We start from the raw sequence: 26,627 nt of genomic DNA, 5'->3' as shown, positions 1-26,627 counted from the left end.
CCCCAGGTTATAATTGTGGCAAGAGGGTGTCTTAGCCAGTCTACTTTTCTTTTGTTTTGCCTTGAGGGAAAATATGGAAGGCAATCTTTTAGTGGAGATAGAAGTGGGAGAGAACTGCCTTTAAGATCCAGTCCCTAAGGTGGAATAGCTGTGTAAAGGAGGAACACTTGCTCAGGAATGCAAGGGCAGGAGAAAAGGTAGGAGGCAGAAACAGGAAGGAGGTTTACACAGTACACGACCACACACATTCACTTCAAGTTTTATTTTGCCTCTTGTATGGTCTTCAGATGGTTTTACAGTTCGTTTTCTACAGGAACTGAGAGCTGTGATCTAAACAATCAATGGAATACCACCCAACCGTAATAAATAGTCGTAACAATAGAAGATGGATAGCATAGCACTGAACAATCCCTAGCAGCGTGGACATGTTTCATAGTTAGCTCTGTGACCAGAACACCAGCCAAACTTATTAAAAGCCAAGATAAAGCTGCAGCAAACTTGCTAAAAATCCTGATTCCACAGGATGACGACCACTGAATGAATCCTCCAGATAAAATGCTAGAACTGTCCACTAGTGTACAAAATGTACTTAAAGAGAAAACCAAATGACATTAAGCCGTTTTAAACCGTATCTTGTAGAGATCTTCCCTTCATCTCAGCCCTTGAAAACGCGAACTTGGTTCCCGTTGTCCAACATACCTTACATATCCTGCTATCAGTTGCAGGTTTCTAACCCTGAATGTGAAGAGGCCTCCTTCGTTCATCTCACCCATTCACACTCACAGGCTTTGGTTGAAAGTCACTAGGTACAATGCTTTAAAAGACTCTCTTTTCAAAGCCCACACTGATGGAAATCTATGAAAGAAAATATGTTTTAAATTTCCTTCTCCTTGACCCTCCCCACTCTCAGCTCAAAGTTAAACTGCTGATACAAAACTGCAGGGAAGCAAGATAACAAAATACTGTTACCAATCTATGGAGAAGCCAGCCAGCCATGATTAAAAAAATGAATCCTGCAGAGATTACCTGCTAGCCTCATGCTCAGAACCCTTAAACACACCAAATCTAAATTAAAATACTTGAAAGCTTTCAGAACCTGTGGTTAAAGGAAAGAGAAAAGGGTAACCGTAATTCATTGGTTAAAGTGTGCTCATTCTTTTAAATTTGATACAAACATGCAAGAACTAAAGACTCTGATTTAATAAAACCAGTAGTAACAGGTCTTGAAATTAAAGGACAACTGACCTGTGCGCAAATGGGATCAATCAGTCCCTGAACCCTACTTGCCAGAAGTCAAAACTAACATTTCACATGCTGACCTGAATTGAGGTTAATTTCCAGAAGTGACTGCACTTTGCAACAGATTGAGTCCTATGAAGTTAGGCTCTGGTACCCAAAGTGGTCATGGCCTAGCCCTAGGTGGGAGGCACTTCGAAAATAATAAAACTTCTAAAAAAACAAAGACAACAGTAAAGAAAATACACTTTCCACTGATTTACATATTCAAAGTGCCAGCTTGAACCACACCCTTTCATTTTCAAAAGGAAAACTACAAAAACAGTAAACACAAAGGATAGTCAGGTTACAGCTAGTTTAGTTTATATACAAAATAATTTACAAGTTTGTCATTTTTAGGCTTTTGCCACAAACAACTGCACATTTGTCCCTACAAAGCACAACATGCCTGAACCAATAATGGTCACAAGAGACAACTGGCCAAGGCTTTACAAAAAGCAGAAAAACCGCCCAAATTGAAATCATTTATTCAGCTTAAACTATGCCATAACCATCCCACTTGGACTCTCCACCCTGAAGCCTCTGAAACCAAATCTTTCTCATCTTTGCCATGTCCCCAGAGAATGAGGTACATTTCATTCAATAAGCCAAGGAGGATGACAAATGATTTTGATTACTCTTAGGTGAGAAATGCAACCACACTGGATGCAGAAAACAGTGCTGACTACATTTATTGAAGACCCCCTCCCTATAAGCCCACGTAAGAGGTCTTGGCACCTAACACAAGACCCAATAAGGAGGCCCACATCTCTTTCATACAGGATTTACAGCAATACTATCTTTTTCCAACCAGCGAGTAGTCTCTAAGCATGATGAGTGAGTTTTACATAGTCCTCTTTATTTCCAATCTGAATTAGCCGATCTGTTGCTGCTCCAGAGGCTGAGCTGTATGAAGACCCCAACCACCACCCACCAGGTGAGGTGAAGAGACTTCCCAACAGTTCATAGTGCCAACAAACGTCACAGGCTCCGACCAAGTATAACCACATCCTTTGGAAATCCTTCCATTTTTGCAATTTCAAAACAGCCTAACTTGCTGTAAAATTCCAAAATTCTTTTATCATCAGGTCTCACTTCACAGAAAGCCCCTCGAGAGCCTAGGGGGAAAAAAAAAAAAAAATTCAAAATATAAATGTCACTTAATTCGGAGAATTATGAATATGAATTGTAATTAATCTTTAATATATTTCAAAAAGATCATAGTACTGGCTTATCTATACCAGCCCCTAAATTTCATACAATTTTTAAAATTTATATCAAAAGCCAAAATTTATATTCATCAATACTGCAGTGATAACTACCTTAAAGTGATGGATATGTTAACTAGCTTTAATATGGTGATTATTTCACAATGTATTTCAAGTCATCAAATTGTACACCTTAAATATATACAATTCTTAATTGTCAAATATACTTCAAAAAAAACTTTTTTTTTTGCATGGTAACACTCTTCCCCAGAAAGAAAATCTTTTGGCAAAGAGGTTGTAAGAAACCTCAAGGCAAAGGATACCTCTGTTGAATGTTACAATATATTTATGTAAAGTATCTTTGAGGGACCCACAGGGCAGAGCCTATTCCAGCCTATGTCGCAAGCCAATACAACCAGAATGTGTTTTATATGTTAAAGACATACCTCATACACCTGCATGATTCAGTTCCAAGCACAACACTGAGAATTATACTTTCATCGAAAGAGGTGTTTAAATTATCCCACAAAGGGGACACCACTGAATCAAATGATATAAAGATGCAACAAGAGTCCATCCTCACACATCAAGAACCCTCTTAGTGCTCCACAAGCTGCCCATTTTTGTATTGCCAAAGGCTAAAAAGTTGTTTTTGTTTTTTTACAGCTTTAAAAGGTTGTTTAAAAAAAGAACAAGCAATGGAACACTGTCTGTTGCCTTTTTAAAGCCCAAAATACTCAATACCTGGCCCTTTACAGAAAAAGTTTTCATACCACTAAGGTACAGCAAAGTATTTTTGAAGGTTTAAGTAACAAACTCAAAAAACATTAGCGACTCTGCATTCCTAAATGAAGTCTTCCCGAGGTTCGTTTAATTTTCAACTATCATTTATAAGTCTCCTAGCAAAATAAACGTACACTTCTCATTTAATTGGGGCTCAAAATAAGCATTCATAGTGTAAAAGAGCAGTATTTTTCAATGATTAATACACATCCAATTCTTGCAGCACTAATAATTCAGAAGCAAAACCATAAATCGTGGAGAAGGGAATGTAAATTCACTTCTTTATTTTTATCCTAAAATAGAGTCCTGTCCCCACCTAGCCCAAATACCAGCAACTCTACAAATATGTACTCACCATTAGCCTTCAGTGAAGACAGGAGGCAAGCCATCATGCTTTTGGCTACACTTGGATCAGTTACTTTTTTGTGAATATCCATCTTTATCAGAGAAGGGAAGTTGGCAAGGAAAGTTTCTGGCAACACTTCCTGTTCTTCATGGAAACTCAACATAATTTTCTGTAAAAATTAGGAAGAATCTCTTGACTTTCAGTAGCTACTCATTATGAATCCATATATCCCAACTACAGAACTCAGTAACAGGAAAAGGAAAGCAATATTCAATAACTCTTCTGGTAATTATAAAATTACCACATGCAGAATTAATTAGCTTATAATTCTAGCTGAAGCATTTTTATTTTTTTAAAAGTTTGTCTAAATGTAATGTGGTATACTGGATTGGATCCTGGAACAGATAAAGGACATTAGTGGAAAAACTGGTAAGTAAGGTGAGGAGTTTATAGTAATGTACCAAAGTTGGTTTCTTAGACTAGGACAAATGTAGAAAATGGGTGAAGGGTATACTGGAACTCTGTATTATCTTTGTAACTTCTGTACATCTAAAATTATTCAAAATAAAAAATAATTCAAAATAAAACAATTTTTAAAAAGCTTGTATTGCACAAAAATGTGAATGTATTTAACACTACTGAACTGTACACTAAAATATGGTTAAAACAGTAAATTTTATGTTATGTATGCTTTACTACAATTTTTACAAAAAAGTTTATAAGAGACACACTGGTTTTTCTTCATAGGTTCCTATGCTGAGAACTGTCAGATATGGAAAAGCAACACATCAACAGCTCAATCACCAGCATGCTGCAGTCATGTCGATGAAATCCCAAGTAAGGGAGCCTAATCCAACCCAGCCTCCTATTACATAGAGACAATGTCACAAATACGAGTCTAAGTATATTCTCTAAAAGTATTTATTGAAAATAAAAATTATCCTCAAGAAGAAACTATTTTTGAAGTTCATTCCTATCAGTTTTTAATTACCATGAGAAATGCATTATTGAGAAAGTAAGTTAGCTTCATTAGCACGCAAATGAGAGATTTTTAATTACCTAAACTTGCCCTGAGTACCCAAAGAAGAGACCATAACATCCTTAAGTTTGGTGCTTCAAAACAGAAAGAGAGGGAGAAAGAAGGTTCTTTAATTGTCTACGTTGTGCTTTTACTTGAGAAAGTATTACAACAACACTTCCAAATCAAAAACTGTAGGGAACAGTGGAAAATACCATGCTAATAAGAATAAGCCCTAACAATTCTTCTCTGTAAGAAATTTAGTAAGCACTGGGATTTTAAGATATATCTGCTTGTTTTTTTATTTTAATAAGTATTTTATTTTCTAAAAAATTACCATTGTATAATTCTAAATCTGTGTATTACCTCAGCCTCAGAGAGTTCTTTGTCACCATTTGGTTTGGTATACTTCTCCTGCATGAAGGGGATCCAGGAAATTTTACATTTTTTAATGAAGGGGGTCACATCTACAGTGCCCAGGGCATAACCACATATGCCATCTTCATCTTCTAGGACAAAACAGTAATCCAGGCTGAGGGAAAGCAGCCCTCCTACTAACCTGCTCACAAGAAAAGAGACCAGAGTGAGTTAAGTTACTTACACAAAACATTAGAATTCAGTGATGTAAGGCCCAATACACTCGAATGACAATGCGTGGAATCTACATTTGATGTAAATACAAACTGGAAATATACACATATTAATGCTCAGATTTTATTACAACTAAAGTAGGACTTCTAAAAAACTCTATTTCCAGTCAGCACCTCCCCTCAACCTGATAAACCTGGCTATGAAATGTCTACTCCCAAATCCAACAAATCCGAATACTTCATCACATACTTGTCTCCAATAAGGTCAGGCTGACTTTGAAAAGGTAAACCGACTCCATCGTCATACATTTCTCTGCAAATCTTGTACACGGAAGCCTGAAAATATAATCTAGTTAAGCAACACATCAAGAAAAATGGCAACAGAATTTAACAACAATATGACTCATAAGTCAGAATGGACTTCTAGAAGAGGGAGTAACAAAACGTTTGGCTTGTCATAAATATCACCTCTGCTTTGTTAAATAGAGATTTATTGAGTCTTATTTGTAAAGCCAGTAGAAAATAGCATGGTTATAGTAAACAGTGAGAATTGCTTTGCAGGGGATAGTTTTAGACAGTAAGTAGTGGATTCAAAATCCAGCAAACTATGAGGCTGAGTCTCTCTCAGTTTTCTATACATCCCAAATGCTTAAAACATGTTATTGTCTTTAAGCAGGCATGCTTTTTATTTCTATAGCTGATTATCAAGCAGCCTGTAAGCACTTCACAACTGAAAACTGCAGAAAATATATAGGAGAAAATCAGCTGAGAACAACAGATCATTCAGACATCGTTCAGTAATTCCAACTCTGAATACATTTCATCTGTTTTTTTTTTTAAAGAACTGACACGAGATGTTGAGTCTAAACTCCTTCAGCTCTTCTTTAAACATCCCATGTTCAATGTTTTAGTTAAACTTTCTCCATCTAAAGTTTTAAGACACAAAACTGATTCTTTTAACCAGGGAGTTCAAAGGAAAGGATTAAGTGTTCACCATAACCATACACCAAGTTGACAGGTAGACGATTACCTCATCTTTAGGAAAGTATGGTCTGATAGTATAAACTTTGGAGGTTGGAGTCAGTGGGGGTGGTTGAAAAAAGAGGTCATTTGCCCCATCAATTGGCAGCAAACGCTGTGGGAAGAAAAAAAAGGGAGATGATTAGTGTTGGGAAGATATTTACTTTTTTTAATGAGTGTGCACTGCAGATTACCAACTTAACATTAACTGGCTACTGCAGGCAGACCTAAAGAAGAGGGGTGTGCTATGCTTTACTAATAAAAACACCTCTTTGCTGGGGAAGGGGAGTGCTTCTGAATAGAAATTACCCAAACTGAGTTACATAGCTTTAGTGGCATACTACTGGGGATTTAAATATACAGTAAAAAAAAAATTCTATTCCAATTATGACAAATCTATCTTTTAAACCAATCTTATATAGACCATCTCTCACTAAAAGATGGCAGAACAGACTGTCAGGAGGAGAGGTTTGGTCTGAAGAGGGTTATCTGTCCAGGAGACGCTTTATCCCCAAAGCAATGCGCTTCAGTTTGCTGTGCGCAGCAGAGCACCTGTTGGGGGGAGAAAAGTAGAGCACCTGAAAGTCCATGAACAAATTCCAACAGCAAATAAACTTCATATTTTGTTCAAATTTTCATTCCTGGACTGTTCTTTCAAGTACAAGTATTACTTATAAAATAATTGGGAAAATATCCAAAAGCCCTTTCACCATTCATTTGCATAATTATTCATCCTTTTTGCTCATGGAGTTTCCACTGGCAGACAAGCATGCGCGCATTGTGCATTGCGGGCGCAGATTAAAATGCTGTGCGACCTGCAAAGAAACAATGTGAAGTGTATACCTAGAGCCGCTGCGCTTCGCAGGCGCGGGGGGGAATTGGCAGCATCTCCTTCAGAAATTACTGCGAAAGAGGAGGAAAATTTGATTTAAAATCCAGCTATGTAACTAATTGAATTTGGGACTAGAAAGCCTTCGGCAGACCAATCCTTCCAGCCATCTGATGCGCAATATAAGGTTTCTCATAAGACAAAGAAAACGTCAATTCAGTTGTGAATTCATATTGATACCTGGAACTCTCCTGCTAGACCACCTCTAAAGGCCCAGGGTTCTTGGTCTCCAATTAAGAACTGTGCTGAAGAATGACTACGACACCCTGTTGAGATCAGATCCAAGCGGAGAACGTTACGAGAAAGGGGATTTCCTGGGGTCTCAAACGTCCAACAAACTAACAAACACTTTGTGGAAACAGCTAACAGTAATAATCCAGGGTTTCAGGACAAGGCTGTGATAATAATTTTTTTAAATTTGTAATGGAATTTCAATACTGATGTTCCTTCCTCTGATCAATGAATAATCACTGTTCTAGTGAAAGAGTTCTACCCTTTCTTAAATTATTGGAAGGAAAAAGTGTCAAGTTTGTCTGGGTCACGCTTATATATTCCCTAGGTACAGCTGTAAAACTCAAGGCAGCTGCTTGCTCTGTAGCAAAATTACAGTAACTTTAAAGTGAAATGAAGTGAGATTGATGAGACATTTTATTATCACAGCCCATGAAGGAATTAAACTTGTCTGAAGTCACATTTTACATTTTGAGGAAGGGTACAGGGAAGGGAAAAAGGGGGGAAAAGGGGTTAATCTTGTCAGAAAACTACGGTCAGCAGAATAAGTAAAAGAAACTATTCAGTAAGTTGACAATGAAACACAGTGAGTACTTTTTCTTTTTTTTCTGACAAGGACAATCCAAATTCAGACTTGGCTAGTAACAACACCAGTCTGACAGATTCTGAGAACTAAGGAGAGCCAACTGATGCTCCTAATTTGTCCACAGCTAAAACATACTTTTCTTGAAAGTATGACAGTTATCTGGCTCCTCTGATCAACCACTATAATCTTTGCAGTGCACTTAGCTCACACATGGAGTGGCAGGCTTTGAGGCCCAAAAGTCAGCATTTAAGGTCACCACTTAACCAACTCCACAGGCAATAAAGGAAGCTAATAATAAGAGATAATTAAAAGCAAATTATAATTGCCTTCCATAGGCAATAAAGGAAGCTAATAAGATAATTAAAAGATAATTTGGAGGCCAAATCAAAATCACCTGCCTAGTCTTCTGACAAGATAAAGCAGCGCAATATAGTTCTTTTCCAATTGAAGACAGCATTCTACCTCCTGTTCAAGTTAACAGTCTCATCAGTACGATACACAGTGTGCTAGTCAGACAGTCCCAAAGCAAACCAATTTTTTTGTTGACAATTCAGGCCCATTAAGAGATTATATCCAGGGTTGTCATTTTTCAGGGGTAGGGGTACTTAAGAATATATATATAATGTAATATTTGTAAAATAAATATGAAATAGGGTCAAAATTTAGGTTATGAAGAGAACCTGCCCCATTCCATAGCTCAGTGTAAACTTACACTGCAGGAAAAAACAACACGTCTCAAACTTTAAGATGAGCCAATTTCCCCTACCCTTCACTTTGAGACTACAACATAACTAGCACTTCCAACTATTACAATAAAAAGCTGCATGTACGAAGAGCTGTATAAATGAAAACATGGTTAATGCCTCAGTCGCTGCGCAAACGTGACTTCAGTTCATGCCTACTGCCCTTAAATCTACCTGAGCTACCTCACAGAACCTTTTAAGTTAAACTAATTAATCATGACGCGCTGTGAACATCTGCCGCTGTCCATCCAATAGTAGTAGAACTTGTGCTGAGGATTCTCCCATCTGTACACAATGGGGAAGAAGATAATAGAAGTCGTTAGTAATCAAAAGTACTGCATAGCCACATTCTTTAAAGGACTGAATGCCAGCTGGACTGGAGACTAGAGGAAAACAAAGGGCACTAATCAGTAACTCCCTGAAATTACTATAGAACCATGAAAATACTCTCTTTGTCGTGAGCTGTTGTAAAGCTATGTGGATGCCTAGATGATTATTTAAAGCTTCTAAAATGCTCTGACCTTGAGATTGTACAACAGCTATATACAATCTGGGAAAGCTGCCCCCATAACTGCACAGTACAGAGGTAAAGCCTGAGAGGAAAAAGCAGCAATACTGTATAAAATCAAGAATTTTTAGTAATTCTTGAATTAAAAGCTGAGTATCAAATGTTTTAAGCAACACTTTCTCAAACTTAATAATCCAGATTGCAGGTTGGAAACTTAAGGACTTCAATCCCTATAAGGGTTAATTATATCCTCCTGGCCAAAAGCCTGGAAGGCAAATGCCATCATCCAATAATCAATACAGAGATTTTTCCTAAGCCTAAGGGCAGACGTGTATCACAGAGAAGAGGTATCTTGGAGCCTTTTAACAAGAGGAGGTCAAAATTCTCTCTTTTACCTGTTGTGCTACATATACAGGAACCCAAAATTCTCTATTTTCTTTTTTCCCCTATTTATTTATTTATTTTTTTATTTTTGGCCGTGCCTCATGGCTTGTGGGTAGTGCCCGGACTAGGGATCGAGCCCATGCCCACTGCAATGGAAGCGTGGAATCCTAACCACTGGACAGCCAGGGAATTCCCTCTACTTTCAAATTAACAATGAGAGACTCTATTTTTAGCTGCTAATTAGCTGTATCACAGGAAAAATTTTTTTTTTATATTTAAGAGTCCAAAAGTATATACGCAGAAAGTGAGACATCTTTTTGCTACTACTCCTGAGTTACTCTAAGCTCACAGGTTTCACACTTCTATTTCACAACCAACAGTATGTAACCCATCATAGTATTTGTGACTACTATGAAAACTATGACACGTCAGTTAGCCTTGCTGCCTGCTGTGTGCTATGCATAAGTCCATCAGATATTCCTTATAGCTGGACTGAAAACCTGGAAATGAAATGAGATCCCTGAAGAAACTTGGCCATGCTGGTGCTTTTTACCAAGTTTGAGAATTAAAAAAAAAAAAAAAAAAAATCACTGTTTTCAAAAGAGAAGTCCATTTAATGAAGCAGAGTTTTCAGGGGATTGCAATTTTTATCCCCTGCTAAAACCAATTACTTGGTAGAGGCATAAAGAAAAAGCTCTGTGAAATAATACCAAGTAGCACCAGAATAGCCTACCACTAAAGCTCGCATGCGCACAGGGCTGGGAGGATGGCTTCCTCTTTCCAGGCCCCCTTAGGTCATTTCGGCAATTGTTCTGTTAAACACAGCATTAATGTCATCAAGACACAGCAAGCAGCAGAGAGCTTACAGAGTCACAATTCATAGTGTCTCATCTCCAAATCAAATAAAAGTGGTATACATGGTTCCATCCAGGAAGCATTCAGTCAGAGCAAGTTAAAGTCAGTACTTTCTAACACATTTTCAAGATATTTATGCTGAATTAGCCCAAGGGAGAAAAATCAACGTGCTCAGTGTATTTACTGAGGCTTGCACCTCAAGTCTGTAACAATGGGTACACCTTTGAAATCTAGGCAAAGAATTTAAACACAGTTGGAAATTCGTCAATTCCCTAAATGTTTTTCTCCCTATGGGATAATGTCTTTTTTTTTTTTAAGGGACAATATATCTGAGGAGAAGAGATTACTCCTGGTATACCTACCTAACCACTGTACAAAAGACTTCACCATAGACATTATACTCTTGATATCCCAAACATAGGAGTACATGTCATAAAGGATTGTCCTGTTGGCACAATTGGAGAGCCGAGTGAACATGCCCATCACTAGTCCGCACATCTCTTCAAACTTGGCTGCCCGCGACCGCCATTCTTCAATCTATTGAGGATCAATAAAAACACTCAAAAAAATTGAAAGTTTAACAACAATCTAAAACACAGCTTATAAACTAAGCTGTTTATATTATCAGGTACCTGCAAATTTATACTAAACATTAAAGAATCAATGGGCTTAAACTTTTAAAGACAAACAATAAAAGTCTGTCTCCCCAAACTGACAAATATTCCTAAAATAATCAATTTTGACTTTCCTTCATTCCTACCTACTATAAGGTCAAACTAAGGAACTGTATATATCAGATTCAGCAGAGTCCGTACCTACTTTACAGAACACATTCTAAGATGTGGTCAATTCTCATTTAAGACCTCCCCTGTATCAACAGCATGGGGGACCCATCCAGGCCAGAGAAACAGGTAAATTAAACATACTCACTTTTTCAGAGTCTTTCCCTTTACAATTGACACTGACAACACTGCTATTTGCTCGAAGCCACTGGAACTCCCGTAACATCTGCGCTCCTTTGGGTCCATGCTCATAAGGAAGGTAGAATAGGTCAGCAAGTAACTGCAAATCCTCCAGAGTTACCGGTTCTGCAGTGTACAAAGGCTTCTCATTTGGACCAGGCACAAACTGCTCCTTGTTTGTCTGTTCATCAGTCTGCATCGGGGCAATATCACTAATGCAGTCTTCCTGCATAGACATCTCTGGGGATTTTGATTCAGCTATGCTCTCTTTATCAGTGTCCATTGGTTTCAATTCCTCTGCCATTTTAGCTTCAACAATTTCAGTTAGTATTTGATTGTCATTCTTGTGGTCTGTTTCTTCCTGTTTTTCCACTACCATGTCCATGGGTTCCTCATCTGGCTGTTTCTTTTCTTCTTCCTTGGTCATAGCTGTAGGCTCACCACTCAAGGCTGCTCCCTGGCTCATAATGGGCTCCTGGTAAACGGTTGTAACTACAGTTGTGGCATTTAAAGAGGGTGCTGCAACTAGAGGAGTCCCATCTACTACATTTGCTTTAGCCCCACTGTGTGCAACTTGCCTACCTATAAAAACAAATTGCCAGAAAGATAATCAGAATTAGAAGCAGAACAAATTAGATCTAGAGAAATGTTTTCTTCTTATCATCTCTCTAACTAAGAGCCTCAATTTGAGATTCCAAATAATTTGAGCCCCAAGAAAGTACAATTTCTCTAAACCACTGGGAGGTGGGGAAGGGAAGAGAGGAGGGGAAACACAGATCATAAACATGCCAACACCTATTACTTTCTTCTCTTTTGAAGCTCTGTATTTAAAAACTACTTCAAAAAAAGATATTTTAAAAACAAATTAGCGGGCTTCCCTAGTGGCGCAGTGGTTGAGAATCCGCCTGCCAATGCAGGGGACACGGGTTCGATCCCTGGTCCGGGAAGATCCCACATCCTGCGGAGCAGCTAAAGCCCGTGCGCCACAACTACTGAGCCTGTGCTCTAGAGCCCGTGTGCCACAACTACTGAAGCCCACGCGCCTAGAGCCTGTGCTCCGCAACGAGAAGCCACCGCAATGAGAAGCCCACGCACTGCAACGAAGAGTAGCCCCTGCTCACCACAACTAGAGGAAGCCCATGCGCAGCAACAAAGACCCAACACAGCCAAAAATAAATAAATAAAATAAATAAATTTATATATATATATATATATAAAAAAACAAATTAGCATTCTGTCAAAATAAAAGCTATTTAAGACCAAAAGTAAAATTTAAAAAACCTTATCCTCTAGATTCCTAAATTTCATTTTGCTTGGCAGGCCTATAAGAAGACACATCACAAATGTTCTTTACTTTATGTCTCAAACAATGTGATCCAACCCCCTTACAAAGAAAGGCCAAACTCACTGCTGTACTGATGAGGTACGCCAAACTCCTGCAACCATTCTGTTAAAGCTAACTTTAGAGCCATCTGTGGACTATAGAGTACATCAGTTTCTATATCTTCATCACTGCCTTCATTTTCTAACTTTATCTGGATCGACACAGTACTGTCTTCACTGTCAGCTGCAAAAAAAAAGAGAAAGAGCACAAAAACAGTTTTCATTACAAAACACTAATTGTTACGGTAAAACCAGAGAAGCAAAGAACTGGAACAAGAACAAACCTTAAGCATAATATGCAAACACAACCAAGACCCTTCACTGAACCACTTCACCTAGAATAGTCATCTAAATGCACTGCTAAATGTAAAATTCCAACTGAAATAATAAACATTAACTTTAGATAGAATCACTGGACAAGTCAGTCATAAATGTCCACTTATAATCAATTATTGGGAATGCAAGGTTAAAGGCACTACACTTCCCATAAAGAAAAGATTCCCTATCAGGGGCTTATAACTTAAAAAGGCAAATAATTATGAAAAAATAATGGGCAAATTAATAAATGCATTGAGGGGAGAAGAGAAAATTGATAGAGAGCCCACATATGAGCACAGATAATAAGCATATAATGAAGAACCAGGATAGTGGTAGAGAAAATTAAGTCTGAACTCTCTTTGGCTTGGTATTCAAAACCCACTATTCTTAGCTTTCCTTCTTATTTCCCTGCACATAGGCCAGTCTGGCTAAGGTCCACTAGTCGTTAACGTGCTTCATGCTCTGCCTTAAAAGAGGTAGATACTAACAGCCATGTATACAGAGAGGACTGAGATTATATCCCTAACTCTGTGTTTTTTACTAGGGAGAAGGGGGTGACAATGACTGAGCCTTGAAGGGAAGCATTATTTCAATAAACAGAACTGGAAGTAGGGGTACAGAACTGAGACACAACACAACTTTCAACTACATACCACTAAGCACCATAATGTGACATTTCAATACCCCCCAATGGGCCAAAATTCAGGTAACTTGAAATTTTCAGTGTCTAGTATTTTCATCTCTAGCCCACCAACCCTTTAATGCCCAGCAGACTTTACTCATACTTTGACCCAGTGTAAGTAACTCCTCCTCTATGAAATCATTTATCAGCACTCTTGCTTAGCAGAAGTAATCACTGCCTCCTGTGTTCCCCCTAGCACTCTGTAGATAATTATCTCAGCACTTATCATTCTATAGTACAGTTGCCTATCTGCTTTATCTAACACCAGACTAAATTCTTTCAAAGTAGGGACTATTTTATTCTTTGCATCCTTAGTGTCTGATAAATAGGTGTTTAAATGTTAGTGAATAAACAACTAGTCAGCATTCTCCTACTTGGAACTCAATTAGGAATTTTTCATAAATAAAAATCGGTAAGCCAATGTCTAAAATGAGAAAATGTTTCATAAATGTAAGCTGAACTTAAATTATATGTTAAGTAACTCAGAGGAGAATATTTAGCCATCTAAAATACACCATTTAATAAAATCACCTGAAAACACAAATTCAATCAGAATTATTCAAGGGATAACAGCAACAGTAAAAGACTACCTTGTCTAGTTACTCAGACTTCAAAGGCTAAGTCACATTTTAAAAACAAAGAACTGAGGCCAAGAAGTTATTAAGTAACTTGCCCAAAGGCAGTCCAAGCAGCCCTTTTTCTATCATATGCATCTCATTCACAGAACTAAACAACACCTTAAAAAAATCCTCTTAAATCTTGATGACAAAAGAATGCATACTTGCCAATGGTTCTACTTAATCCCAACTCTCCTCCCAAAGTCAAGAATTAAGTCATCTACTTACTCATCACTACATCTTTCCTCACTCCATTCATGTTTGATTTGTACCAGGTGGCAAGGGTGTGGATAGCAACATAGTTGGCTTCAAATTCACAATTTGGATTAGTCAAGACTCCTTTTAACCGCGGGATCAGTTCTGTAGATCTTCCTTTGTATGGGCCCAGAAATAGTCTCTTCTGGTCATAATCATTAGCATGAATGTTATCCCAGATTACTGGAGCTCTCTTAATAATCTTAGAAACCTCTTCAATGGATTCTACCGGAATTTCTTTAGAAACAACTTTGGGACCTAGAAATAATGACCACCATATATTAAAAGACCCTCATACAAGAGAGTGGCATGAACATATATACACTACCAAACGTAAAATAGATAACTAGTGGGAAGCAGCCGCATAGCACAGAGAGATCACCTCGGTGCTTTGTGATCACCTAGAGGGGTGGGTAGGGAGGGCGGGAGGGAGGGAGGGAGATGCGAGAGGGAAGAGATATGGGAATATATGTATACATATAGCTGATTCACTTTGTTATAAAGCAGAAACTAACACACCATTGTAAAGCAATTATACTCCAATAAAGATGTTTTAATAAATAAATAAATTAATACATTAAATAAATAAATAAATCCTCAGAGGAAATTTTTTAAAAGAAAAACAACAACAAAAAAAGACTCTCGTACATGGTTCTTCAAAATATACTGCATATAATTTTTTATTTTCCTTGTTATATTTTCTAACAATTTTTCTTTTTAAAACAACACAGCAACATGTCCTTTTACTCCGCTTTATTCCCCTTGCCCTATATTTCCTCAGATCAGATTCCCAGAAATAGAATTAGTGGTTAAAAGGTAGGAATATTTAAGGTTTGGGTAACTTTCCTCAAAGTGATACATCAATAAGAAAGAAATTTCCATGTTAACCATTTTTTACCATTATAATATATCCTCAATTAGACAAAGTCTAATTAACCTAAACCCTGGGAGGGTTTCTGCCCTTAATTCTTAGAATGAAAGCTAATACAGCTCACTGATTACTAACTGTCAATCTAGCATTACAGCTTTCATTTTATAAAATACAACATTCTCCTAGTGCTGGGATCAATACCTGTTAGCCCAGATCCCTACAGATCTACTGTTTATCAGTAACTGATATTCAGACTCACTGAAAAATCCTCAAAGATTTTTTTTTTAACATCTGTGTTGGAGTATAATTGCTTTACAATGGTGTGTTAGTTTCTGCTTTATAAAACCTCAAAGATGTTTTTAATACTAAGTGAAGAATGTGTACTTTGTAAAAGAAAGAGAATTAATAACAAAATGTTCTGGTTAAGGCTCAGCTTTTTAAAAGTATCCAATTAGGGGCTTCCCTGGTGGCGCAGTGGTTGAGAATCCACCTGCCAAAGCAGGGGACACGGGTTTGAGCCCTGGTCCGGGAAGATCCCACATGCCGCGGAGCAACTAAGCCCATGCGCTACAACTACTGAGCCTGCGCTCTAGAAGCCGTGAGCCACAACTACTGAAGCCCACGAGCCTAGAGCCCGTGCTCCGCAACAAGAGAAACCACCGTGATGAGAAGCCCGCGCACTGCAACAAAGTGCAGCCCCCGCTTGCTGCAATTAGAGAAAGCCCGCGTGCAGCAGCCAAGACCCAACGCAGCCAAAAATAAAAAATAAAAATAAACTTTAAAAATAAATAAAAGTATCCAATTAACCAGAACAACCAACTCCCAAGGTCCGAGTTAATTAAAAGTTTTACTGTCTAAATCTTTTAAGACTTACCTGTCCACAGCACCTCAATTCCAGGTAGGAGCTTTTCACCCACAGTCCTTAAATAAGGAGACTGAGACACATTTGGATAACAGAAAGTGCCACAATATTCTGAATATAGGGGGAAAAATTAATCAGTAAAACAGTCAGGAGTGAAATGGTCATGAGTTTTTGAATAGGGATAAAAATGTCTACTAATTCTAAATTATTTTCATCCAAATGATAAAAGGCCTCCATGTCATGTCCCAAAAGAAGTAAACTCAAGTGGGTAGTTCATTTATGACTCAACTTACTAAAAAAAAAAAAAAATCAAATCATAAAATCTGATATTCTTCCTCCAGTATTAGGACAGATCAATCCTTATGGTCCTATGGTCACCAGAAATACAAGTTTACTAAAGAAATAATTAGAATTTTTACCATTTTCTACATAATTCTGAATTGCCTACATTTCTCAGTTACAATCAGAGGCCAAATAGACTGGATTGATAATATCATAATAGAAAGAATGCAATTATTAGGCCCCTGGCTATTAGTACTCAACTATAATTGATTATAATTTGCAGTGAATTAAGTAATTACCAAGTATGATCTTATTAAACACTGAGTATTCCCATAGTATCAGACCACTGAGATAAGGTTCATGGCTCACAATACTCTAAGACAGACATATACACAGTTAAATAAATTCAGTCTAAAATTTCTTAGAACTTATTTAACTCTTCCTGAACAAGAAGTCAAGCCTAGGGAGTTTTCTTATAGGCTGAATTTTGAGAGGCAAAAAAAGAGAGAAAACATTTTCAATGGAAGAAACCAGGGAGAGATGAGAGGGGGGAAAAAAAGGAAAAGGGGGAAAAAATTATTAAGCTTTCTATGCTGACTACTGGAAGTTAAGAGCCCAGATGGGAGTGGGAGGAATGCAAAGGGATACAGATATGCAAGGGCAGAAAAAAGGAACAAGTAGGAGGATATGAGAAGTGACTAAGTTAAAAGCAATGTAAATTTGATTTTTTCTAGCTTTCATTTTTATAATACTATCCCCTCCTCTAATCCTGAACATGTAATGTTCATATACTTCCAGTACCGAAAAAATACATAAAATCTTTTGCCTATTCAGTTGTCATTTATTAATCCCTAAAATCTCTGCAATTTAAGATGTACAGAAATATCTTCTAGAAAAAGAATTCCTACCTTTATACACCAAAGGGAGAGGGGACAACACAATAAAGCCCATACATGGTCTTTTGAAAGTTATATATTTCAAGAAGACTAGTTAAATATAAAGCTATTATATACAATACCTGTGGGACAGAAGAGGAAAGTTTCTGGCTCTCCTAGGTACTGATAAATTTCATTTGTGATGGAGACCTGGGCATGAGCAAAAGAACTGAATACCTCTTTGTCAGCTGCACACATATTATGGTCAATATCATCAAAAAGCAAGGCAAATGACCTGCATCCAAACTGAGAAACCTAGGAAAAGAAAAAAAAAACAAGATGCTTTACCAGCTCATCTTACAGAGTAAAAAACACAGAATTTCAAATATTAAAGTATATACTTAATAGTTATACTTAAAAGTCAAATATTTTCCTTAGTAGAATGTTCAATGCCAAGCCATTGCCTTTATATTTTCCATGTTAAACAGCTAGACAGTTTTGGGACCCATTTTTTCATTTGGGTTTGAATGCAATATGCCAGTATGTCTAACAAAGCTTCTATAATGCGGCTTATCCTTCTACCTCCTTCACTGTCAACTACAGAAAACCAAACAGAAAAAAACCCCAGAAAACCATGAACAATAAATAAACTCTAAGACATGACAAACCCAAGTCACCTGTTCCAGTCAAGATACACTGATGCTAATTAATTTCTTTGCACATAAATCTAAACCATCAATCAGAAAGACCAACATAGTAGAATATGATCAAATAGGTAAATAACCTTTTAAAAGCTTATTCACAGAAATTTAACTACTTTAAAATTTTTTTTTTTTGGCTGTACCACACGGCTTGTGGGATCTTGGTCCCCTGAAAAGAGACTGAACCTGGCCCCAGCAGTGAAAGCGCCAAGTCCTATCCCCTGGACTGCCAGGGACCTCCCAAACTACTTTAAATTTTTTACCAGCCACTTTAATGCCACCAATAATATAATTTTCTTTTTTTTAAAGGCCACACTGCACGGCATGCGGGATTTCTTCGTTCCCTGACCAGGGATCGAACCCGCACCCCGCGCATTGGAAGCGCAGAGTCTTCACCACTGGACCGCCAGGGAAATCCAATACAAACTTTTGCTTAAAGAAACATATATGGGGACACATCCCTGGCGGTCCAGTGGTGAAGACTCCGCGCTTCCAATGCAGGGGGTGCGGGTTCGATCCCTGGTAGGGAACTAAGATCCCGCATACCACACGGCCAAAAAAAAAAAAAAAAAGAAACATATATATATTTTAAAAAACAGCACACTCAACTTTACCAAAAAACATGTGCAGCTTTTATGTTAAGCAGAATTTAGACTCCAGGTTCACCAACAGCTTACACGTTTACCTAGTTTTTCTTCTCATTTTGGGAAACTAGCCAATCATGTCCAACTGAATTACATCTCTTGTCCATATACCTGAGTGAACCCTATTTCTATAACCTCACTCAGAAATTCAGTCAGGCACCCAAGAGAGGTTCCAGAAATGTGACTCTGGACCACACAGAATCTCCTGGAATCTGAGGTAAGTCTCCACCTCAAGTCTATATTAAGAATCTCTGGGAATGGAGCCTATAAGAACCCTTTTAAGCATCACTTCTAAGCATTGTTTTTAGGTAGTTCTCATGCAAACTGAAGTTTGAGAAGCAATGGTACCTCCAGTAAAGCTCTTTTGACTCACTTTAGAAAAGATTCCTCTTATCAAAAGAGTTAAAGTAAAAAATTTGCACAGAAACAAAGAAGTACTATGAATTTGGTTTCCTTTTTACATCATAAAAGCAACTCAGAAAACTTTTAGTTTCATGTACTGATTCAGGGAAAAATAATGAAAAAGTAAGGAAATTACCTGGTCCAGTTTGCGTTTCAATGTAGATACTTCCTTGGGGTTAGAAAAGGTAATATCCAATCCAGGTGAGATAGCATAGATGAACTCTATCTCATATTCCCGTGCAGCAGAGATGAGAGTCATAAGTTGCTCTAAAGAATAGAGTCCGTGAGTTTAGAAAGCACCACAAAAACTAAAAGAGCCTTCACCTTTAAACTGAAGGTTATTTTTTCCAATTTTCAATGAGTCAAGAAAAAAAAAAGTCCCTTAAATTCTACAAAATTGTCAGGTCCAATGTGACAATACGTAATGGCACAAACCTGATGTGATTTAACGTCACCCTGAACTCAATAAAAGCATTGCCATTTCTCAAAAATACTGAATTAAACATCAATTCTCTTACTGAATACAAAACATATTTCCTATAGTATTTCAGAGGTATGCTTTTGTTTTTGCTGTCTTTGTAAAAGTGGAATTCCTAAATAAATACATCTACATATAGCAACTCTATAATTTGGAAAAAAAGAAAAATGTGTTCTTAAGAACCAGGGTTAAGTGACTGATGGCCTTAACAATCTTGACACCTTTGTTAACTACAAGAAAAATATTCATCACAGTTTTAAGTCTCTAAAATGTGAAAAACAATCTTCCTAATTGACATTCCATAATGTCATAGCTCCATAATTCCATAATTCCTAAGTAAATTGACTATTCCATACCACAGGATATATCTTTAAATAACTTTCAGTGGTATCTCAAGATAGTCATTTGACTATATTTTGATCATATTAAATTTCATTACCAGCATCACCAGAAAATAATCAAGTTGAAGACACTTAAGTTATATAGAGTAGTAAACAACAACACTAGATCGAGTTTTAATTGCTTTTCATAATTTAAGAAAACTTTCTGCCTTCAGTGCCTTGACTGGGCTCTGTAACCAAATATCTTGTTAGCTACCATTTAATTCCAGGTATGAAAATGTTCCCCCATTCAATCAAGTCCCCAAAGAAAAGCACCACTTGTCTAATTTACTTCTCTTATTTATGAATTTTATGTAACTAACTCAACATAAGAACACATGTAACAAGGATAGTTCAGGATGGCTTTCCACTTCAGTATAGGCCCAGACTAGGGTGAGGCCCTTCTTCATTTTAAATAAAGACAGGACCAGTAACAGAAATCAAGTGGTCAAGACCAAGCCATACTTGAGCCTGAAGCAGAAGGATCAGTAGTACTAACCCTATCTTTATTTAAAATTTTGGTATTTTGTTCGTGGATTTTTTGCATTAGTTCTGGTTTAAAAAATGGATAATAAAGTATTATTTACCTTGATTACTGATTTTTGGAGTCCTTTAAAATTTGCACTGCCGGCAGGCTCCTCATTTGCCTTGCCCTAGGCCTAGCCCTGCTTCAGCACCTCTTTGTCTAATGGCCCACTGTTTAGTACACTGGCAGAAGTTAAAAAGCACAATTTATGACCACAGAACAGGTGAAGTCAGACTGGCATACCTGTAAATCACACCATGGCTACACATCGTTAGAGCTACTCTTTCAATATGCACTAACACACAGAGTTACCATATAAAAGAAAACTACCTACAAAGTGAAAGTGGAATACTTAATTCTTGTACAACTACATTTAAAATATAGCTGTTTTCTCCATGTACTCAGAATTTATGGATTAAAAAGAAAAAGATTACCAGCTTCCTCCACTGAATACATCTCTCGCCAAAACATCCTATGTTTGTAGTCATCTTTTGGAGCATACAAATATGTATTTAATTCCCATTTCTGGAGCCTTAAGAGGAGAAAAAATTACATGTATATAAACAGGCAACATGTATAACCTGTAAATCTCACTTTTTTTCCTTTTCTTGGAGCAGCTCCGTCTCTTAAAAAGCTAATATTCTGGGGCAGTAGCTTTTAACCTTTTTGTAATCCAGTGGAGTTGTAAAAAATTAAAAATTACAAGGAATGTCAACATATTAAACAGTCTTAAATAAAAATACAACAGTTCTGAGTAAGACAGGTGAGCCCAAAACCTATCCAGCTTTCCCAGGAAAGTTTGAGAACCACTGGCTTAGGCGAAGAAGAGGAAAAAGACCAAGGTAGAGTAACTTCTGCAACTGAGAAATCATCAAACTGCACCTGGTCTATTCAGTGCATTTCCTCAAACAAAAGGAAATGTTAAAAAAAAAAAAAAAACAAGGAAATGTTAATCGTTTAAGACTCTCCTTCACATAATAAAAAAATTACCTTCTAAAGAGTTCTTTTCTCTGCTCCATAACCCATGGTCTTCCATAAAATCCTAGATCCAAAGTAAGAATGAAATTATAAGAATGTGATAAAACTGTCTACTGAGAAAAGCAGGTTATAATACATACAATACCACTTTGTAAAAAACATGTACAATATACAAAGAGCTGAAGGATGTTTAGTAAAACATTAAGGTGTTTTGGGGCGATATTTTAAAGTGATTTTAATTCCCTTTTTGCTTAGGTAAATTTTCTGATTTTTCTACCATGAACACGTACTATTTATGTGATAAAGTCATCTAAAAATAGCTAAACATCATCTCTTTTCACTGCCAAAAAAGACCAAATATATTTAAATCTAACTTATAAAAAGATTATCTCAATCTTACAGTGGGGAAAGGGGAAGCAAAGTAACCACAAACTGCTAATAATAACTATTACTACCTAGAAGGGGAGTTAAACCACTTTTAGAGGGGGAAGGGGCAAAAACAAATAAGGTAGGGAAAAAACCAGGGAGAGAATTAGAAAAGAATCTGATTGATCTAATTTTATGATGGCTTTTTTTTTTTGGTTCCCAAAATTATAAAAGGTACCCAAAAAATGCCTTAAACTACACTCACAACAAATTCAACATTGGAACTGGCCCAAACAGGAAACTCTCAAGCAATCTCAATTCCAGAGCAAATGTATGAACAACTGAAAATTCAAGAATGTGACTCACTCCAGAGTATCCTATATGGGGGCAAAGCAACAGTAATGCACACTGCAAGAAACAGAACTGCAGAATGATGACTTAAGTAGTGGTATAAGCACCAAACTGGTATTTAGAGCTGTGGCTTGTGCTAATCACACCTTACAGCTTGCCTAACCTTTATTTTCCACCTGTTTCAGTCTAATCATCTACAAGAGATAAGGACAACCTCCCAGGAGTATCATAAAAATGGTTCAAATTGTGTTTTGAACACATAATGTTCCTTACACACACACACACACAGTTTAAGAAACTAACTCAAAAACCAAAATTTCTGAACAGTAATAAGCTCCACTCTAGATAGAATAGTTACTCTGCACCACAAAGACAATGACAGGCCAAAGAAAAATTCGTTACATACTAATATATGAAACTGTGGCACTTTCAATCTGGACAATTCAATGGTTACTCTCTTACAGGTGATTTAAAGTATTAGGTGAATTTTACAAGTCTTTATAGCTTTCCTACAACACTCTGTATTATCATTTTTCTCTTAAAGTAGTAGACATTAAATTTCCTTTAGAGCTGCTTCAACATGAAAAAAAAATTTTTTTTTCAAGTGCCTAACACTTTAATCTTCAGAAATCCTAACTTTGCTCTTTGAGAGTAAGGTTCATGGTTTTAGTTATTGGCACCGCAAAGAGGAAGCAGTGCTGTTACACATGAGTTAAAATCAACAAAGGTCTGTCCACAGAACGTGCAACACTATTCACTTCATTAAACTGAACCTAAGATGAACTAGGGACTTTGGTGATTATGATGTGTCAGTGCAGTTCATACTTGGTTTAAAAACAGTCTTAAAAAAAAAAAAAAGAATTAACACTCAGGGTAGACGTTTTTAGCAAAACTTTTGTTTCACTTTTATATATGTATACATATTATATACGTGTGTGCATTTGTTGGATTGTGATGTAAAATATACTTTTTAGATCAAAAAAGTTTGCAGGCCACTGTAGTTAAATTATACTGACAAATAAAAGCACAAATTAACCTCAAAAATAAATAATAAATAAATAAATAAAATCAACAAAGGTCTGCGAGGGAAAGAAAAGCAAAACAAACACCAAAAAAATATCAGGTGCTCAGTCACCAAGAAAATATACTAGGGAATTGGAAGGAGAAAAGACGACAGATAAGACAATTCTAAGTAGACTAGTTGCCTTTTAATACTATTCTGAAAAACAAACCAACTGATCTAAACCACAACTAACTTTTCTCCATAATTACTGAAGGTGTAATGGACAGGCAAGTTTCCTTAGACTCACTTTAGTCTAGCTCTAAAATTTCTAATCCCCCAGCACTCCTTTCCCACCCTCCACCCCAAGATCTAACATAACAAAAGTACAGATTCTAGCCCTATATATACATCAATGGATAAATCAAACAAAGCAATCATGTTTTCATAAACAGACTCCAGTCAAATACACAGGCAGTTTTCCATTCTGTTTTCCCGAAAATTCTGCAAGACAGTTAACTTTGCTGAACCGTTTCATTCCTTATGGTAGCTGCCAATTAGTCTGTTCTCTCCTACAATCAAACTTTATCTAAAATAGCATAACCACCACCCATCTTTCAAATGAATACTCCGTGAGTACCAAAGCTCTCAACCAAGAGGACAATCCTTTCCTTTTCCACATCTTTTTTTTTTTTCATAAAGACCAGTATTTTTTACAGTGTTACTCCTATGCACACCACATATAGGAGAGAACTAATAAAGTATACAGCTAAAAAACCCTGGGTCAGCCAAAATACTTAAGAAAGTTCAAATACATGCTGTACTCAAGGAAAAAGCAATAATGAAACTGATTCATGCTTCGCTTAGAATGCACAGCCGAACATTTGTTCATTACATTCATAAACTGTGAATCTTCTGGTCATTTTCCCCAACCACCAAAAAAGTCCATCATTCCTTTTAAATGGAAATGGGAAGGAAGTGAGAAGGGAATTTTTACACCTCTTCTGCAGTCACTAAAATTCCGTATCTCAGATACTATTAAAGTCAAAGCTTCATCCCTCAGAGCCAAGGCACAGTAGTTGGCAAAGGGCAATTTTCTAGGCTGCAAATCAATCTTCAAAGGGTGGGGGGTTCGGGACTGGCCAGCAAAAAAAACAAACAAAAACACAAGAACAAACAAAAAAACACAAGAACAAAAATTCTAAGCAAAAAGGAATTTTTAAAACCGTAAGCCGACAGTGCTTCTCTTCACTCCAGGAATACAAAGTAGCACACCTGTACGGGTAGTCTTTTTTCCAAAGGGTGGGGACAACAAAACTACACACATCTCTCCATTTGAACACAAACCACCCTAGGGAATAACATCCCAAGGTACAAAGACGTAAAACTCAGAGCCTAAGACTAGGCTCCTTACACCGCCTCCATTGGAGCATGCCTGGCTCCAAGCCCAAGGCGGGTGGGGTCAGGCTTGTTAATAGCCGGGAGGAAATTCGACGCCGTTTCAGAACGCGAGAAAAGACCTGCCCATCCTCTCGCCTCTTCCCTCATTTCAGTAGGGTCAAATTTCAGACCCAAGGGAATAACCCCCTTTTAGAGCCCCCTCCCCCCGCAAAAAAGGAAAGAACGTATTACTACTGGGGTGGAGAGGGATGGAGGACGCTCTTGCCCAGCCCGCGCCACAGCGCTCACCTTCCACCACGCCACACAGGAACCTCCGAGCCCCTCCTGCCGCCCCGGCCACCGCTGCTCCCCCAGCCCCGGTTGGGTTGTCTTCTCCGGGGGCTGGAGCTGCCTGCGGCTCCAACGATGCGCCCGCGGAGGCGGCAGGGTTGGAGTTGAGCTCGCTCTCCCGCTCCTCCAGCGCCGCCTGGCTCTCCTTCTGCACCATCCTCCTGCCCCCGGCCGCCGCCACCTCTGCAGGTCTTCCTCGGCCTCCGTCCGTAAGGCCGCCGGCCCGGAGAGCCCCAGACAGGGCCTCGGCTCTAAGCGCGCGCCCCTCCGCTCTTTCCCCTCCCCCTCTGCCCTTCCCCCTCCCTCTCCGCAGGGACCCTAATGCCCGGATGAAAAGGGCGGCGGCACCAGCGCAAGCCCTTTGTCAGCCGCAGCCTCAGCCTTAGCGGGGGAGCCGGAAGCCTAAGCGGAGAGCGAGGCTGCGACCTCTCGTTCCTTGGAGGCAGATGGCCAAGGCTCCTTTTCTCGTTCTCAGTTAGCTTCTACTGCCCTTCCGATAATGCTAGTTCTCCCGCTGCGTTCTCCCGAAGCCCCTGGATCTCCTCTGCTGCTGCCCCTACCTCCCGCTTCCTGTTTATCCGCACTGCGCCTGCGCCGGAGACCGGCTCAGACCGGTCCCCTCAACCCGGCGCCCCCTCCTTCTTTTGGGCCAGCCTATTGAACTTCATTCGGTAGGGGGAAGTAGAACAGACAAGTCGCGAAAAGCGGAAGGTAATGAAGGCAGTGGAATGTACCATTTGTATGCTCGCCACCCTCCAGAACGAGCCAGACTCCCTGGAACGGACCATTACCCCACCCGAAGAAGGGGAGAATGGGAGGAGGCTGGGTTGGGGCAATAAGGATGTGGATAGGGCGGGGGTGGGTGGAAAAGAGAGGTGTTTACTCTCTCAATGCGCAGGCGCGGAAATCAAGCCTCTCGTTCTTAAAGAGACAGGAAGAAACTGACCTACTTTCTACTGAGATTCTTCTGACAGGTTCGTTCATTACATCAGCCCGACCCAGGCTCGGTTCTATAAAGACAACACTCCAAGAAGCTCAGCTCACTCCTCTGCCTTGAAACATTTTCCCCTACCTCCAGCTTGGCGCTAACCCCTTTTAAAAATTAAATCATTCCTACATTCCTTCATTCAGCTGACACCTATTGAGCTTGCCCCGTGCTGGCCTCTTGGGCCACTATGAGCTCACAGCATGGTGGTGCAGACTAGCGAGTACACACATAATACCCACACGGTGTACCCAAGTGTTGTGGGAGCTCAGAGGAGAGACCGACTTCATCTTCCTTTGGGGAGAGGCAGCGGCCATGGCTTCACTTTCGAGCTGGGTCATAAAGGTTAAATAGGAGTTAGCCAGGTTGAGTAGGGGGGAAGAGAAGAGAGCACTCTAGGCAAGTAGAGTACAAATGTAGGAAGGGGCGAAAAGGCCTGGCCTGTTTGGGAATGGGGAGTGTGAAGTGTGTGTAAAGGAGAAGTGGGACCCCTTGGCCTTCAGCATAAACATCATTTCCTTGGGGAAGCCTTCCCTGAGCCC

General features: G+C 38.5%; 1 protein-coding gene across 1 annotated transcript; it reads right to left on the bottom strand.

Moving 5' to 3' along the window:
• Positions 1 to 247: 247 nt before the first annotated feature.
• On the bottom strand, positions 248 to 25,402 carry OGA (O-GlcNAcase). Its single transcript, XM_082425122.1, has 16 exons — positions 25,059 to 25,402; positions 21,665 to 21,716; positions 21,109 to 21,206; positions 19,427 to 19,557; positions 17,687 to 17,858; positions 16,399 to 16,497; positions 14,627 to 14,911; positions 12,807 to 12,965; positions 11,367 to 11,980; positions 10,799 to 10,973; positions 7,310 to 7,395; positions 6,251 to 6,355; positions 5,471 to 5,556; positions 4,997 to 5,189; positions 3,622 to 3,781; positions 248 to 2,393 (listed from the first exon to the last, which is right to left on the bottom strand). The coding sequence occupies exons 1-16, from the start codon at positions 25,255 to 25,257 to the stop codon at positions 2,257 to 2,259; spliced, it is 2,751 nt and encodes a 916-aa protein (XP_082281248.1). The 5' UTR covers positions 25,258 to 25,402; the 3' UTR covers positions 248 to 2,256.
• Between the last annotated feature and the right edge of the window lie 1,225 nt (positions 25,403 to 26,627).

Source organism: Balaenoptera physalus, assembly GCF_965194825.1.
Source record: "Balaenoptera physalus genome assembly, chromosome: 14".
Taxonomy (NCBI): Eukaryota; Metazoa; Chordata; class Mammalia; order Artiodactyla; family Balaenopteridae; genus Balaenoptera; species Balaenoptera physalus.
This window is presented reverse-complemented; position numbering and strand designations above follow the sequence as displayed.